Source organism: Spermophilus citellus (genome assembly GCF_964194105.1).
Source record: "Spermophilus citellus genome assembly, chromosome: 1".
NCBI lineage: Eukaryota > Metazoa > Chordata > Mammalia > Rodentia > Sciuridae > Spermophilus > Spermophilus citellus.
Window position 1 is genome coordinate 209,475,970 of NC_138182.1, and position 18,421 is coordinate 209,494,390.

Below are 18,421 nucleotides of genomic sequence, written 5' to 3' on the forward strand. Positions count from 1 at the left end.
AAACCATATTAATATTATACATAACCATATAATAAAAATTTCTTTCCATATATTATTTTTATACTATTAAGTAATATTCAACTTTTATGAAACATCAAAATAATATTTTTGGATAATAGGGGCTGGGATTGTGGCTCAGTGGTAGAGCGCTTACCTAGTATGTCTGGGTTCAATTCTCAGCACCATATATAAATAAATTAAAAATAAAGGTTCACTGACAACCAAAAACTATTTAAAAAATACCTTTGGGTAATAAATAATATATATGGGGGGACGCCTCCTATAATATTTAGAGGAAAATAAGAATACAAACTTGCATATATAGTAATAATCTCAACTACATAAAAATACTTACAAATACTAGAAAAACATCATAAGTTAAAAGTGATTATCTATGTGAGTGCATTATGGGTAATTTTATCTTCAGTTGTTCCTGTATATATCTGTGTATCTATCTGCAATTATTTTAAGGAAAGCATCATTTAAACATACATTAGAAGATTACATACTGCTTAAAGGAAAGTCAAAACTAATTTCTAGCTGGGTGGGGTGGTGCACACCTGTAATTCTATCAACTCAGGATGCTGACGCAGGTTCCAGGCCAGCCTCAGCAACTCAGTGAGACCCTGATTCAAACTAATAATATAAAAAGAACTGGGTATGTAACTCAGTGGCAAAGTCCCCTGGATTCAATCTCTAGTACCACCAAAAGAATTGGAAAAAAAAAAAAAATTAACACAACAATTTCCAGAATGAGGCTAAGAAAAAAGAAAGAAACACTTACCATCACATGAAAGGGAAATATAAGTTCCTAAGTCATCAGACATGTGTCTCATCACATTTCTACCCATCTTAAGACCAAGGAAAATCCAATAATCTATTGCTGCTCCAAGAATTCCAGTCAATAAGTAAGCTAGTTCATGTTTGAAGACCTAACATTAAGATGGGAAAAACATTACTAAAATATATTAAAATATGACATCTCTATCATTGAGTACTTTTTGAGGCTAAGCTTAGTTATTAAAAAAAAAACAGAGTATGCTAATGCTAAAAGACAGTGTTAAGAACCATAGTACAGTAACTTTTGTTTTCCCTCTTTTTCCATTCATTCACCCACCAACTCCTTCACCTTTCTTTCTATGTACACAAGTATGTATATTTCTCTGTTTCCACATATATATCTGGCTTGTTTTACAAATTATGTAAATGTGTTTATATATATATGCAGACACACACACATACACACACACAGAATTTATCTCCAGTTTGGGTAATCCTTATCTATAATTCTTAGGACAAGAAGTGCTTTACATTTCAGATTTTTTTCAAACTTTGAAATTATCTACAAATGCATAAGAGATATCTTGGGATAGGACACAGTACAAACACAGAAATTCATATCTGTTTCATATATATCTTACACACAGCCTGAAGGTAATTTATATGATATTTTTAGTGGGCCTACAAACCCATCAAAAGAGGCCAGGTGTGGAATGTCTCCACTTGTGGCACCAGATTAATTAGTTTTGGATTGGAGGACATTTAGAATTTTGGATTAGAGATGCTCAATTGTATACAAAAAAGAAAAACAATAATTTCTCTAGGGAAGGAAATAGTTTACAGCAAACTGTTAAAATAATTTTTTCTGACATTGTAAAGTGCTTTATTCAGGCAATAATTCAATTAAAACAATGAGAAAATACATGGTTTCTGTAGATTTCTGTTAACAGGAACATATATGACAATAAAAGCAGATAGATTTGCTACCCTTACTATTCAAATATAGAATTATCCTTTACATTTCTCTAAATGACATTTTTCAGAAAAAGACAAAAACAAAACAAATAAAAACTTTAGCCAATTTGTCATAAAGAAATAGTGATTCAAATTTTAATTAAGTTATATTAAATACCTAACTTTAATATGTATAGAGATCAGCCTTCAAAAGATAAATATTATTTATATTGTCACTTTTATAGTAAATATTATTAAATTCCTATAAGAAACATAGCAAGGCTAAGTGTGGTGGCGCACGTCTGTAATCCCAGCATCCAGGCTGACTGAGGCAGGAGAATCACCAGTGCAAAACCAGCCTCAGCAACTTGGGGGTGGGGATATGGCTCAGTAGTTGAGTGCTCTCCTAGGTTCAATAATTGGCATACACACAAAAGAAGTATTATTATATATTATATAAAAGCATAAAAACCTTAGAGAGTGATTTACTCTTGTTTAAAAATATCCTTTTAATCCACTAAATTCAGTGTGAAGATGAAAAAGTGTGAAAATAATATTTAAAAACACCTTTAATTTTAAATATAAACACTTTTAAAAAATGACATTAAAACTAGCTGAAACTTCTATATTCTTGGTATTTGTTGTCTAGGCATGTTGGATGTATGAAAAAAATCACTAAATTAACAGTTGGGTAGAAGACATTTAAGAAGATTTTAATAAATGCTGTGGTAGCCAAATAAATTGTAACTGCTATTTTCTGTCATCATACAATGCCTAAAAGGGATTAGTGACAGAAAAATTCCTAATATATGAAACCCTCAGTGACTGCTAGATTTGTTTCTTCTGCCCTCAGCAAATGAATCTCCTATAGGTATATTTTGCACTTTATTAGGACATTATTCCTTATCTTAAGAAGAAACTACACAAATGATTTCAAAAGGGAAGTTCTATTTCTGGTTTGTTGTGCAAACACAGGCAAATGGTCAAGCAGCACATACATCAGGCTTGCCAAAAAAAGTGCTTATGGAAGGAAAACTCATAGTGAGAATCAGTATTAGCTGTACAGGTCCTCTGGCACCCTACTATATTCTATGGTAGCACACTGCATTCTGTCAGGGCTGGGTATTATAATCTAGGAGAGAGATCCTAAAGCATGGGGTTGAGGGGATTTTAAGTTGCATAATAAACACTTAAAGAAGGAATGGTCTTCTTTTGATATGATATGGGGCCACAATACATGGCCTGATCCTACCAGGTCAGAAAACAGGCAGGTAACAGCAGTACTCCTTCACACCTTATTAGAAGGCTTAGTTAAAAAGGATTGCAGCTGCAACTGTGTGGTATGGGGAGCTAACTGCAAGATTGGCCATATCGCCAATACCAAAGCCTCCTTTGTATGATCTGAGATTTAGGATCTAGGGTTCAGTATCAATCTCTAATTTGCAGGAAAACAACTCTATTCTTTGTAAAGCCAAATATGTAGATGTGATCCCTTTGAGCAAGTAAAGGTAACCCTTACTCTCATCATTCAAGTTGTCAAGAGAACATAAAACAGCACAGTGAAAGTACCTGAAATAGCAAATTGATCATGTCCATATGTATACCACAGAATGTTTCCTCCAATATTATACAAATGAATATCAGTAATGATATCACTTAAAAAAACAAATAAACAAGGGACTAGTACATTTTGTTTTCTGAATGTAGTCCCCATCTCAAGTTTATATTAAATCAGGATTACTTAAGATCCTTAATTCTGAGACTGTGAGGTAAGTTAACCTTCAAGATAAGTCTCTAAGTCTCACACAAAACCACATCCAGCAATCCACTAATCAAAATTAATAAAATCAACCAGATAGGACTTTCCCTTTTTCCTTAGACAAATGTACGTATACCTATATCTGAAATCTTAATTGAACATTAATATTAAATTTACCTTGATATTAATGTTATTAAGCAGTTAGAGATGGGCAAAAGTGGTTTTGAGGAAAAACTGTAGATTCTTTACCATGGAAAGATCCTGGTAAAGTTAATTTTTTAAGTGTGTCACTGAGCTAAACATACATGTTACTTCTGACCCATAAATGTATTCTACAAAAAAGACATCACCAAATCAGGTTTTTAGATTTTTTTATACTATATTCTTAATTATGACACTTAGCATAACCAAGACATCGTGCCATGGATTATACTCACAGCCACTTTAAGTGTATAAACAATGCTACTATTTCTAGTATAATGGATATATATGCTTCAGAAGTGGATTAGTAAGAAAATGACAAATAAACCAAAGGAAAAAGCTTTCTTGAAATACTGAAATGTTTGCTAAAGCTGAAAGAAGAGAACATGAATGCCCTAAGAATTAACAAAGAAATAAAAACATGATTTGCATATATCATATATATTTACCTTAGAATTCCTTTCTAATATGTTAAAGTGTATTACCAGACATTGTCAGTACAGTTCTCTATTATCTTGCTGTAGTACAAGTAATCTCCAGTTTATAAACTTGGTGATTTTCCAAAAACTGACTACTCTGTAACACAGAACAAACTAACATCATGGCCTTTTGAGACTCCCAGGTTAAGAATTTCCACAATATTCCACTGAAATAGATGACAAACTACTCTTTTGCAAAGATGCAAACATAATGCACATACTGTGCCTCTTCTTGCTTTAACCACTGGTATTTGAAACATAAGAAAGCAGGCTTCAACAGACTTGGACGCCAATCAAGACTTTGACCTAATAAGCTGTGACACCTTGAGTAAGTTACTTAAAGTCTCTAGCTTCAAGTTTCTAATCATTAAATATAAACTAACTTCTATTTCTACCTATAATTGTGGGGTTAAGCTTAAATAGCTCTTAAGGACATTTCAAGGAAAAATGGGTCTAACCACCAAAGCTTAGTAAAATTCACACCTCCTCCATAACCTTGACACAGCCCACCTCTGCTCTTTGCCAAGGAAAGCCCAAAGCTTTCTCTGATTAATGACAATGAAATTCACAGCCATTGTGTCACTCTGCAATACTTGCTGATTGACATTGTGACAAAACAATATTAGCATAAACTGAGGACTTCTGTTTAGCTAATGACTTAAATTGAATGCTTCAACTCAGCAAATCAAGAAACAAATGCTTTACAGTAAGGAAAATGATGTCTGTGAACATGCGTGGAATTCTCGAACTAGAAACTGCCAAAAAAGATTTAATTAAGTGCAAGAATGAATTCTTAACAGAAAGGTAATACAATAAAAAAAAAAACAGTTTATGTGAATTTAAGCAATTCAAATGTTAAAATATTAATCTGCAAAATCTAAAACTAGCTTTGATATTATAACTAATGCTACAATTTATTGCAGACTGCTTCTCAAATATGTTGCTTTTATTTATAAATTTGAACAAAAATCTTCAAGTTAAATATATATAAATCTATTACTATTTATATCAGTATTTCTTTAGCAATTTCTTATCTATGGTTATCCATTGGTGATTTAGTAAAATGTGAAAACATCAGTTTTGTTATTGATTTCAGATATTAATATGAAATTTCATCAAATGGATGAAGAAAGGAAATGTTCTATAAGGAAATATTTTCTCTCTTAAATGATTTTATTTTATTAAAAGTAAAAAAAAAAAGACACATGGTAATTTATAAACTCTGGCTTACAAGTACTTTGATAATTAGGTGTAGATAGTTCTATTTTGGTTGAAGATTAAACATTGAATATTTTCAATTTCTATACATTTATATAGTCATGCTTCTCTTAAAATCATATACATGTGCAAAAATGTGCCTATCTACCTGGTTATAGTCACATATAGTATTACTTGATTCCAAAGAAGTCCAGTTATACCTAGGAGTTATCTTGCTAATTTTTTTTTTTTTTTTTAAAGAGAGAGTGAGAGAGGAGAGAGAGAGAGAGAGAGAATTTTTTTAAATATTTATTTTTTAGTTCTCGGCGGACACAACATCTTTGTTGGTATGTGGTGCTGAGGATCGAACCCGGGCAGCACGCATGCGAGGCGAGCGCGCTACCGCTTGAGCCACATCCCCAGCCCATCTTGCTAATTTTTAATGTTGATTTGCAAAAAAGAAAAAACCCTAACACCCTTAAAAGATTTTTTTTTTCTTTCCTGAAGCATGAATCACATGCCCAATAAATAGAACTTTAAAAACCAGCAAGGAGGGCTGGGGCTGTGGCCCAGTGATACAGCACTTGCTTGCCTTGAGACACCAGGTTTGATCCTTAGCACCATATAAAAATAAATAAAGGCATTCTGTCAAACTACAAATACAAAACAAACAAACAAAACAAACTAGAGCCAGAGAGGTAGCACAGGCCTGTAATCCAAGTGGCTCAGGAGGTTGAGGCCCTAAGCAATTTAGCAAAACCCTGTCTCAAAATAAAAATAAAAAGGGCTAGGGATGTGGCCCAGTGGTTAAGCACCCCTGGGTTTAATCTCTGGTACAAAAAACAAAACAAACCAAAAAATTAAAATAAATAAATAAATAAATAAATAAAGCCCAGCAAGAATTTCTATAAATCGAATCCTAGGGAATTCTGATAAAACCATTTTTGAAAACAAAACGTTGGATGAACTAATGTATTTTCTGAAAACAAACAATAAATTATGAATAATTGCTAAGCCAAGATCTAAAAGAAGTTTTAGTTAAGGAAAGCATTCAAAGCTAACTGACTTTGCTCTGAGGATTCCTGCTGATTTTATCAAAAAAAGCTGAGATATAAAACTGTGTTTTGAGGAGTCTAGGGAAAAGGGGTTTTAAAAGGGGAGGGGGAGATCATAGTCTATGGCCTAATTCTCAATAAGCTAAGACACTGAAGGACCTCATCCAAGATTAAGAATGAATCAAAAGCAAAACTACATGTTTATACCCTTTTACTTCACTTGAACTACCCAAGGTCCATGAGACAGACATTGGATTAGAGCTTTCCTTGACTGGTAGTACAACTAGGCACCTGGCAGAAGTAAACAGAAATTCTTTTTAGAGGAAGATATTTTGATCTTTGGCAAACTAGTTCTACAAATAATTTTTCAAATGTGATTGAGAGCACACAGCAAATGATAACTAGTTTGCAAGAAAAATTAAAAAGCACTAGGGAAGGAAACAGCAGAAATAACAATAAAAACAGAACCACAAAAACTTCAGATATGAAATAATCAGTCATAGATTATATAAAAACTTATTGCCATTGTCTTTTTCAATTTTTTAATTGATTTTTTAAAAAAAATAAATGACAGTGGAATGCATTACAATTCTTATTACACATATACAGCAAAAGTTTTCATATCTCTGGTTGTATATAAAGTATGTTGACACCCAATTCGTATCTTCATATCTTCATACATGTACTTTGGATAATGATGTCTATCACATTCCACCATCCTTGCTAGTCCCCTGCCCATTTCTTTTCCCTCCCAACCCTCTTCCCTATCTAGAATTCATCTATTCCTCCCATGTTCCCCCTCTCTACCCCACTCTGAGTCAGCATCCTTATATCAGAGAAAACATTCGACATTTGTTTTTTGGAGATTGGCTAACTTCACTTAGCATTATCTTCTCCAACTCCATCCATTTACCTACAAATGCCATGATTTTATTCTCTATTATTGTTGAGTAAAATTCCATTGGGTATATATGCCATATTTTTTTTTTATCCATTCATCCACTGAAGGGCATCTAGGTTGGCTCCACAGTTTAGCTATTGTGAATTGTCCCATTTTCAAATACAAAAGAAACCTTAAAAACTTTGCAGGGGGTTGGGGATATAGCTCAGTTGGTAGATTATTTGCCTTGTATGCACAAGGCCCTGGGTTCAATAACCAGCACCACAAAACAACAACAAAAAAACTTTGTAGGGTATTAGTCACCATAAAAACACATCATAGCAGGCAGTAAAAAATGTCTAAGGAAAAAACGCAATGATCATATTTAACAATACATTAAGATGTAGCTGACGAGAAAAAGTAAACTAAAAATTGAATGAAAATGCCCTACTCAGAATGCTACAAGTATAGAAAAGAAAAAACAAAAACTCACAGAGGATAAGAAGAGTAAGCGTAATACAAATTCAATTGGAATTTAAACAGTAGAGGAGAAAAAAATAGATCTGAGAAAATATATGATGAGAAACTAATAAGAGAGCATAGTTTGACACTAAAGCTTTCCACTCAAATCACTGTTTACTGCCTCCAAGGAGAATATTTCCTAACTAAGCATCATAACTAGTACTTATAGTACTTAGGCATCACAACTCTAGCAGTTATAGTGATATATGAATTCAGAAAAACAAAATGGTCCTATTTATATATTAATAAACTGTTAAAAAATGAAAAAATCACAATTCAGAAGAGTTGATTAAAATAATTTTAAGTTTGATATAGTAGGTGACAAAGAACACTGTAAACCATAAAGAAAACATGTTTTAGCCCTTAATCTTATAAGGGACAAAAAGAAAAGTTTAGTAAATTCCAGAAAGTAGAAATTATATAAGGCACATTCCTTAACTATAATTTATCATTAGAAATTAACAAAGAAAAGCATAGTCAAACAAACCCATTCATCTTAACAAAACCCCATCCATTTAGAATTTTTTTTTTTTTAAAGAGAGAGTGAGAGGGGGGAGAGAGAGAGAGAGAGAGAGAGAGAATTTTTAATATTTATTTTTTAGTTCTCGGCGGACACAACATCTTTGTTGGTATGTGGTGCTGAGGATCGAACCCGGGCAGCACGCATGCGAGGCGGGCGCGCTACCGTTTGAGCCACATCCCCAGCCCCTCCATTTAGAAATTTTAAAAGACCTTTTTAAAATTATTTCTTGGATCAAAGAAGAAATAAAAACTGACAATAGAAAATACTTTAAAAAATAACAAGCATGACTTACATTAAAGTAGCAAATCTATAAAATGAAGATCAAATTGTACTCCAAAGGAAATGAAGTATTAGAAAGAAAAACCAAGAAGAAATAAATCTAAACATTTGAGAAAACAGAAGAGAAAGTAAAAAATTAAAAATTAAAGAGCAGGAATTAACACAAAAAATAGATGATAAGTCTCAAAAGCAGATCATACTTAAAGAGAAAGGTGAGTAATATTTAGTATGCACTCAAAACATGCCAGTTTGTTGCTATACTTTACACATTTTCTTTTCTTTTTTTTTTTAAATTTATATCTGTTTATTAAAAATTATTAGAGTCTATAGAAGTCTCAAGTAATTAACAAAACCCATTAAATAAATAATGGTATCCAGAGTACCCTACCAATAACTACTAGATTTTTTTATTTTATTTTATTGTTGGTTGTTCAAAACATTACATAGTTCTTAAAAGGCATCGATAAATTTCTTAAGTCATATGATCTGCCCAGATTGAGTCAGGAAGATATAGACAGCCTAAACAGACCAATAACAATAGAGGAAATAGAAGAAACCATCAAAAGACTACCAACTAAGAAAAGCCCAGGACCGGACGGGTATACAGCAGAGTTTTACAAAACCTTTAAAGAGGAACTAACACCAATACTTTTCAAGCTATTTGAGGAAATAGAAAAAGAGGGAGAACTTCCAAAGACATTCTACGAGGCCAACATCACCCTGATACCAAAACCAGACAGAGACACTTCAAAGAAAGAAAACTACAGACCAATATCTCTAATGAACCTAGATGCAAAAATCCTCAATAAAATTCTGGCGAATCAGATTCAAAATCATATCAAAAAAATTATACACCATGATCAAGTAGGATTCATCCCTGGGATGCAAGGCTGGTTCAATATACGGAAATCAATAAATGTTATTCACCACATCAATAGACTTAAAATTAAGAACCATATGATCATCTCGATAGATGCAGAAAAAGCATTCGACAAAGTACAGCATCCCTTTATGTTCACATTTTCTTTATACACTGGTTTAATTTTACTACACTAAATATTCTGGATTCCCCCATTTTAGTTAATATGTAATAGATATCATTCCTTGTCAAGTTATCTAGACAGAGTTGTCCCTTTTGTAACAATTGTATAGAATAGCAGAAGAGATTTGTATATAATTTAATAATTTCACTGTGAAGATTTAGGGAATTATGTTATTTGCAATTTCATATCATTAAGTACCATGGTGCAATACATTCTCTTTTGGAGGGATGGGGGAGTGTTACTGGGGATTGAACTCAGGGGCACTGGACCACTGAGCCACATTCCCACCCCTATTTTTTGTATTTTATTTAGAGACAGGGTCTCACTGAGTTACTTAGCACCTCTATTTTGCTGAGGCTGGCTTTGAACTCTTGATCCTCCTGCCTCAGTCTCTGGAGTTGCTGGGATTATAGGCATGGGCCACTGCGCCCAGCTCCACAGTACATTCTTATGGATTCATTTAATTATGTAAAACTACTGAGTACTAAATTTTTATAGATACTTCAACATTCCCTCCTACAAACAAGAATAATCTCTTCCATAGCATTCTAATGAACAGTAATCACTAAAAAATCACTTAAAAATTTTTGTAAGCAGAGAGACAAAAATAATATCCTAATTCATTTAATGATAAAAGTGGTATATGAAGACCAAAATGCCTGACTTTTGAGGATAAAGAGACTCAATTTCTTTGCAAACATGCAAAATTTATTTAGTCACTCTCACTTTCAATTTTGTACTCATAAAATGACATGCCTTACAGTTTTAATTCAGGATATTGTAAAGAATAAATAAGATACCAAAGTGCTTAGTAGATTAGTTAGGGTGTAGTTAGTGCTTGGTGTATAAATATTATATATAGTTTTAAAATTTCACATTCTATAAATAGAGAGATTGAAAAATTTTTAATATTTGTATTCCTTGTACATGAGTTGCCTATTATTAATCTGTGCTGTTTTCTTTGGGCTTACTGTCTTATTGATTACTAGAAGATATTTATGTATTATGAATATAAACCCTTAGTGTATACCTTACTTGTTGCAACATGTTTTTCAATCTACCCTTATTTTTTATATTTATTATGATGTGGTTAACTCAAGAATATTGAACAATCTGTCATGAATTCTTGGTGTGGTGTCCTAATTTTTCTAGAATATCCTTCTCTCCACATCAAATATTAATTTATCTTAATATTGGAACCCAGCTTATCACTTCACATATTTTAGTGCATTTAATTTTCCCAACTGTACTACAGATAGATGATACACTAAAGTCTCCATGTGTTAAATTTGTTGTAACAGGTAAAATCTATGTATGACGAAATATTTCAGCAAATAATTTTTAACATCCAGAAATGTAGTTTTTTTAAAAAAGCAAAGCTTCTTATTATAGTGCCTCCCCAAAATTGTATGAATTGATTCAATTTTTTTACTATAGTTCTGAAATATATAAAAGTAAAAAATTTTAAATCGTGGCTACAGATTTCATAGCAGTAATCAAGTAACATTTACTAGCTACTATAACCAAGTGAGAGATGAAGAAGAAGCTGGTCTCTAAGGACATCTATTAGATAAACTAAAGAGAAAACAAAAAGTAATTCATACAATGAAGAAAAAGTGTATCCATACAATATTCATACAATAAAGAAAAAGAAAAGGTGTGTTCATTCAAGGTACAGTCATCCTCATCAACTGCCAGGAGATTTGTTTTGGGACCCATCTTAGATACCAAAATCTGCAGGCAACTAAATTTGTGAATAATGCCTTAAAATAACATAGTACATGCATGTAATTTAAACATATCCTACCATATGTTTTAAAGCATATCAGATTACTTATAATATCTAATACATCTAAATGCCATGTAAACAGTTGTTATACTGTATTGTTTACAGAATAATAACATGAAAAAAAGTCTGTACATGCTCAATAAAGATGCAATTTTTCCCCCAAAGACTTTTGATTAGAGGTTGGTTGATACAGAACCTACAAATAAAGAAGACCCAGTATACTTTTTCCATAGGCCATTAATCCTACTTACATCATTAGACTTGCATTTCTCTCTGTGAGAATATATAGTCCATTCCAAAAGCATATTCACTGGTTTGGTCAAAAGCCCAGAGGTCTCACTTCCTGACCAAAAGATTTCAAGAAGAATTGCCTTTCCTGTTATTTTCAGACTCTGAGAATCTGGCCAGTCATACAACCTAATGAAAATATGAACAAAAAGTAAATGTTTATGCCCCAATTGATGATAGAGGTATCTTCTGTCAAAAACAGAAAAGATTACCAGCAATGATTTAATATAAAAAAGGTCATAACATGTAAAGATTATAACATAATTACAATAAAGGACAAAATACAAAAAATAGCCTCACAGTTAAAAAAAAGAATCACACTAACATAAACGATAATCTATACAAGTTTAGAGTATGGGAAAAACTTATTAAGTATATCATAAATTCAGTGTTTAAGATTTTTCTTCAGCATTCATTTACTAAAGAATTTTAAAATATATAAATCCTTTAAAGTTAAATCACATTTATCTATCTGAATAAAGAGCAAGAAATAAAAATGTGAACTGAGGGGAAAAAAAGGGGGCATATAAAACTTTACTGTCACTAGTGTGTTTCTGAAAATGTCTTAAACCCACTCTAAAACAGAAAACAGTTGACTTTTTAGAATATGTATACCAATCATAAAAATGGTGGGTAAAAAAAGTAGAAATATAGAAAAGTACAGTTTTTTTTGTGATTAAAACTTACTTTTGACTCAGATGCCGTACTTCACTTTCAACCAAATTAAAGAAAAATTTGAGCAGTGTTAGGTGGAGTACCTTAGACCCAATATTTTCTGAAATTTGGTGACAAAAACTTTCATTGAAAAGACAAGACCTGAAAGAGAGGAACCAACAATCTATAACATACAATCAAAACCACAGAATAATTTGTGGACAAAAAAATTTTTTTTTAGAATACTTATGTAATTTTAATGACATTTTCTTCAACAAAATATAAAGGAAGCTCAATAAAATTTTCATGAACATTTTCTTCCTTTAAAAATTAAACCACTACAATATCTCAGGACTACTTAATTCCTAATAATATACTTATATTTTTTCTATCAATGATCATGATATTTAACAACTACCAGTGTTCTCTCTTTGTATTTATTTCACTGATAAAAACAAAGAAAGGAATTTCATTAAGTCCTTTTGATCCAAATGGTAAGTTTTGCTCTCAGACTCTAACAGTCACTAAAATTCTTTCTTTCTTTTTTTTCTTTGATCATGTGGTAGGTAGTTCTATTCTAATTTTTTCTTTTTTAAAATTTTATATTTTATTTTTTTATTTATATATGACAGCAGAATGCATTACAATTCTTATTATACATATAGAGCACAATTTTTCATATCTCTGGTTGTATACAAAGTATATTCACACCAATTCTTGTCTTCAAATATGTACTTTGGATAATAATAATCATCACGTTCCACTATCATTTCTAACCCCATGCCCGCTCCCCTTCCCCTCCAACCCCTCTGCCCTATCTAGAGTTCCTCTATTCCTCCCATGCTCCCTCTCCCTATCCCATCATAAATCAGCCTTCTTTTTTTTTTAAAATTTTTTATGCTTTTTTTTTATTGGTTGTTCACAACATTACAAAGCTCTTGACATATCATATTTCATACATTAGATTGAAGTGGGTTATGAACCCCCAATTTTACCCCAAATGCAGATTGCAGAATCACGTCGGTTACACATCCACAATTTTACATAATGCCCTATTAGTAATTGTTGTATTCTTCTTTCTTTCTTTCTTTCTTTCTTTCTTTCTTTCTTTCTTTCTTTCTTTCTTTCTTTCTTTCTTCTTTCTTTCTTTTCTTTCTTTCTTATTCACAATTATTTTCTTTTTCATTATTTAGTAAATTAAGGTTATTCAGGTCTGTATTTTATGAGTTTTAATAATTAAAAAAATTTTAGATGTTGGTGGATCTTTATTTTACTCATTTATTTATATGTGGTGCTGAGAATTGAACCCAGTGCCTCACACATGCTAGGCAAGTGTTCCACCACTGGGCCACAACCCAGTCCTGAGTTTTAATAAGTTGATATTTTGTTTTCTATCATCTCTTACAGTCATCAAATCCAAGAGAACTTCTGTGATGATGGATATGTTCTAGTAGACACCCAAAGATCTGAATTTTGAATTACATAATTTTAGTTAAATTAAAATATAAATAGTCATATGTCTCTAGTGGCTACTGGGTTAGATAGCATACTTCTACAGTGTATTTTAAAAGAGAACTTAAGATTATAGCATTCAGGTAATAATATTTATTACTACCTCCTAAGTTCTGATTAATTATATCAACAATACCTTTTTATTCTGTCTCTACTTAACTTTTTTCCCCCAAGTAGCAAGCAATTGAACTTTATTTTCCTGTAACATAATTTAATGTCCATTTGAGGCTTCATTCCACCAATGGTAGAAAAATAATCCAGTGAGCTACATTTAGACTAGTTGTTTCTGCATTTTCTAAGGATTTTAGGTTTCACTCAACTCAGGCTATTCTCACAGGTTTCTTTATCTCTGGAAAGGTGCCTCAGGATTTCTTGGGTGTCTTGATATTAGGAGGCATTTAGTCCAGGACCATCTCTCTGCAGAGAGATGTAACCCAGAAGTGATGTGTTCCATCTCATCCTGTATTGTGTCCCTACAGAGCCCCTTTCACCCACCTTATTCTGAATGACAGTCCTCTATAGGTCTTTGGCTATTGTTAATTTGTCTCTTACTTTCTACACCTGACTCAGCTTTCCTTGTCTTGAATCTACATTATTAGGGGAGTATTTACTAGCTAATAAATTTAATTATTTATTTAATACTTGACTCTGTTCTATAAGATCCCAGATCTGCCAGAGATAGAAAACAGTTTCTTGTCTTGCTATTTTAAAAACACATATTATGAGATATTTAAAATGTATAAAAAAGTAGAGAGACTAACATCACCTAGCTCATTTATTTATATTCCACAACTTCTCTAGGTACTCTTCCTCCTCAACCCATAATGAAACCAATTATTTGAAACAAAACCTAGTTATTTCTGCTTAATAAAAAGCCTACTTTTAAACCATCCAAATTCCATTTCCTAATAGCATCAATTAATTTGTGGAAACATTCATTAAGCATTTATTATGTTCTAGACATTTTCTTAGATATTGAAGATGGAGATGTATAAGACTTAGCACCTGATCTTAAGAAAGGATTATGTGAATGACAAACTTAACTCAAAGGAAAAGGCAAAAGGTAGGAGGTGCATCTGCGTTGTATTTTAAAGGATAATTTGGAGGTGGCCAGATATTTGTGAGGTGGTAGAAACATGAGAGCAAACAGATAGGAAATGGAAAACAGTCAATGGGTATTTGGGAAAGTGATGATGAGAATGGAGACATACATGATACAGAGGCTAAAGCATGAAGGGTCTTGTATGTTTTGCTAAAGAATTTCACCCATCTTCAATAGGTGATATGTGAGTCAATAAAGGACTTTCATCTGGAAAATGACAAGAATACTTTGGAAAGAGCAGAGTGAGGCACCCTAGAAGATAAAGGGAATAAAGCGAATCAAGATCAGTAAAGTAGGTACTGCAATAGTTTTATATAATAGGGGCTTTTAAACAAAGGCAATGACAGTGAAGGAGGGAACAGATTTGCAAATTAGGAAGAATGCCATATAATATAAACCATATTTTTCCCCATCCTATACCTATGTTGGCTAGTACTGTTATGCTGGTATTTTGTTTACATCTCATTCACCTTCCAGGAAGTGAAGGAACTATAATTTTATCTTTTTATCCCTGACATGGAGCATAGTGCCTGTCTCCCTAAACATTTTGTTGAAAGACTAAATAAAAGCATACTACTTAGCTGATTAGCTTGCTTCTAATATATCACAACCATATAGATGGTAGGTCATTTTTTTTTATGACTCAAAGAGATAACCAAAGGTCAAGCCTTTTGCCTGGCAATAGTCTTCTACCACTGCTATGACTCTCCTAAAACTGAATACATGGATAAAAAGAAAGATCTTCCAAGACAAAGGCGGGCTATCAAATACAGAAAACTTATCAGATTAGAAATGAGGAAATTAGTAGCTCTACTATAAAAAAAGAAGAAATAGGATTTCTGGAGATAGCAAGATTTGGAAGACAAAAGAAGGTCTAGATAGATGACAGCATGTACAGAGGCATAAGAGAGATGACATATGTATGAAACATTAAGACCTGTTTCAAAATTCAAATTTCTAGCTGAAAAAATATAACAAAACCCTAAAAAGGATATTACATATAGTTAGAAATATTTATACTTCTGATGACTGAAATTTGATATGTATTTTCATAAACTAATTTTCTTCACATGACCTAAGACTTATCCTTTTTATAGTTTTGTCATAAATACAACACACAAATATATTACACACTTTTTCTAAATAAGAAGTCTATTTCTCTACATAATTTAACAACTATTACACTAAATTTAGTATCCTCATATGTGAAATTCCTTACCTGATAAGCACTTCTACTAAAGACCAAGCTCCTTTCATACAAGTTGGACACTGAAACAACTCTAAGTAATATCTTGACATGGCTGGGGACTTCCAAGGAGGATGCAAGTGAACAAGAGCTGACAATATATGAAAGTATCGACCAGAAAACGTATCTATATTATCCTATTATTTAAAAATAAACAAATAAAATACCGTAGTTAAAAGCAGTTTCCACAGAATTCATTCTAAAACTAGAAATAACTATGGCTTAACTTTTTGCCAAACGTATGTGTTTAGACAAGATCAGAAAGAAGTATCATATCTAGCTAATTAAACAGTGCAACTAAGAGGCACTCTCTAAATAGGTATGTACAAAATAGGTAATGTTTAGCTATTAGGGCTAACTTATACAAAACTTTCATTTTTCTTTTTATGATTACAGTAAGATTGAGTTCCCAAAGTCACTTAAAAGAAACTAAAGGTAAGAAATTTCCATGTAACATTCTTATCATCAACATTAGTCAGACAGCTTAGTTTTTAAATCAGCACCTTTATTAACATGATTAGAAAACTATCTTTCATCAGCTGTTCCTAATGTTCATTCTCTCTGAATATTGTAAATATAAATGATTACTATCAATGTACTAAAGGAGTAGTTTACTAAATAGTACCCTAGAGCATTATAATCAAGATTTTATGTTGGATAACCTTATTGCTATGGAAAAAATCAGGTACCTTTTTCACCTAAGAGAAAGTTAAAATAAGCCAAAAAAAAAAAAAATCCTTGAACAGTACCTAAATATGATTAAAAAATAGAAAAAGTGATATCAAACAACTATTTCCTAGTAAAATGAGGGGGAAATACAATTGAAAAGAGAAAATAAAAATAAAAAATTAGAAAATATTCACATTTTAACATCCTTTGGAAAAAGAAAATAAACCCATAAGACTGTTCTTACCTGTAAAACATTCTCTAGAAGAGCATGAAGAAGGCATACAGGAGGGATATAATGTGCTTGCAAAGAGGAAAGTTCCTCAATTGCTTCTTTAAAAAACTGACCTTCTATGAGACTTTCAATTAAATTCAATACGCCTCTAGGAAATTCAGCATTTTTAACCTAAGAAAAAAAGACTACATGACTCAAAGAACAGAGAGTGAAATTCTAGGATTAAATCTCTTTAATTTCCTCATCTGTAAAATGAAGGTAATTCCTATCCTCACTACTTGATAGGGGTAGGCTGTGATTCAAAAAGGATGATGAGTATGACTGTGTTTTACAATAAGAAGGTGATGCAAAAATGTAAATTATTGTTATATTTATTATTTTCTGTTGCTTTAAATAGTGGGAAAATACTTCCTACCTCAAAAAGAAAATATTTAAAAGAAATGTGCAAAGTTTGGTGGATAAAGAAGAATCTCTTAGGTGCAAATGTTTGTTTTTCTTTTAAACTTGAAAACACTTTATCTATTAGGATTTCTGAATATATTAAGATATCATCAACGACAATCAACATTAGCAAAAAGTACCAATTGTTAGAGAGTCATAAAATAACTCCAAGGATGTGCACTAATGTAAGACTTAGTTTCACAAAATATATTCATTCCCCCATGGTCAAGACACTTTTTAACAAGAAAAGTAACTACTTTGAATTAGTAGAGTGAAATAAAATGACAAATTTTAAAGGAATGAATAATAATATTAAAAATTATACTTTGGAAATATACAAAAATTTAATCTGAAAGTAGTAATTATGAAGGTTATAAAATGCAAGAATAAGGATATATATTTCACCTGTCATAAGCACAGGTAAGCTTTTAATTCTCAGGATCACTTTTTACAATAGCATGAAATTTTTTCTTTTTAATTTCACACTAGACTACATTTCAAATATGATAGGAAGTTTTCTTGTATAGATAACACATTCCTTTAAATCAAAATGACTAAAAATAACAAAAGACAAAGCTTCTTTTTGGTCCTCATCACCACCCTACTCCAAGCCTCTTACCTCTACATTGTACACTGGTTGTTTTTCTAGTCTAATACAGTTGTATCTGACAGCCTAGAAAATAGAAACCATATAATTAAAATTTAACATTTTAGGTTGAAAAATATATTTCAGCTTACATAGCATGAAACCTTGGTCAAACATAAAAAATAGATCCAGGAACACATTAATAGCTATAATTAATCTGATAGTCATGT

At 31.8% G+C, this 18,421-nt stretch overlaps 1 protein-coding gene across 2 annotated transcripts in view; it reads right to left on the reverse strand.

Moving 5' to 3' along the window:
• Nucleotides 1-18,421, reverse strand: part of SLF1 (SMC5-SMC6 complex localization factor 1) — a 73,737-nt gene that overhangs the window by 15,093 nt on the left and 40,223 nt on the right. For both annotated transcript variants that reach the window (XM_081297980.1, XM_081297979.1), the window contains 6 exons: nucleotides 18,225-18,278; nucleotides 17,177-17,335; nucleotides 16,237-16,400; nucleotides 12,437-12,565; nucleotides 11,713-11,878; nucleotides 785-932 (listed from right to left, as the gene is read on the reverse strand). In XM_081297980.1, the coding sequence (XP_081154106.1) occupies nucleotides 785-932; nucleotides 11,713-11,878; nucleotides 12,437-12,565; nucleotides 16,237-16,400; nucleotides 17,177-17,335; nucleotides 18,225-18,278 (820 nt within the window). The remainder of the gene's footprint in view (nucleotides 1-784; nucleotides 933-11,712; nucleotides 11,879-12,436; nucleotides 12,566-16,236; nucleotides 16,401-17,176; nucleotides 17,336-18,224; nucleotides 18,279-18,421) is intronic.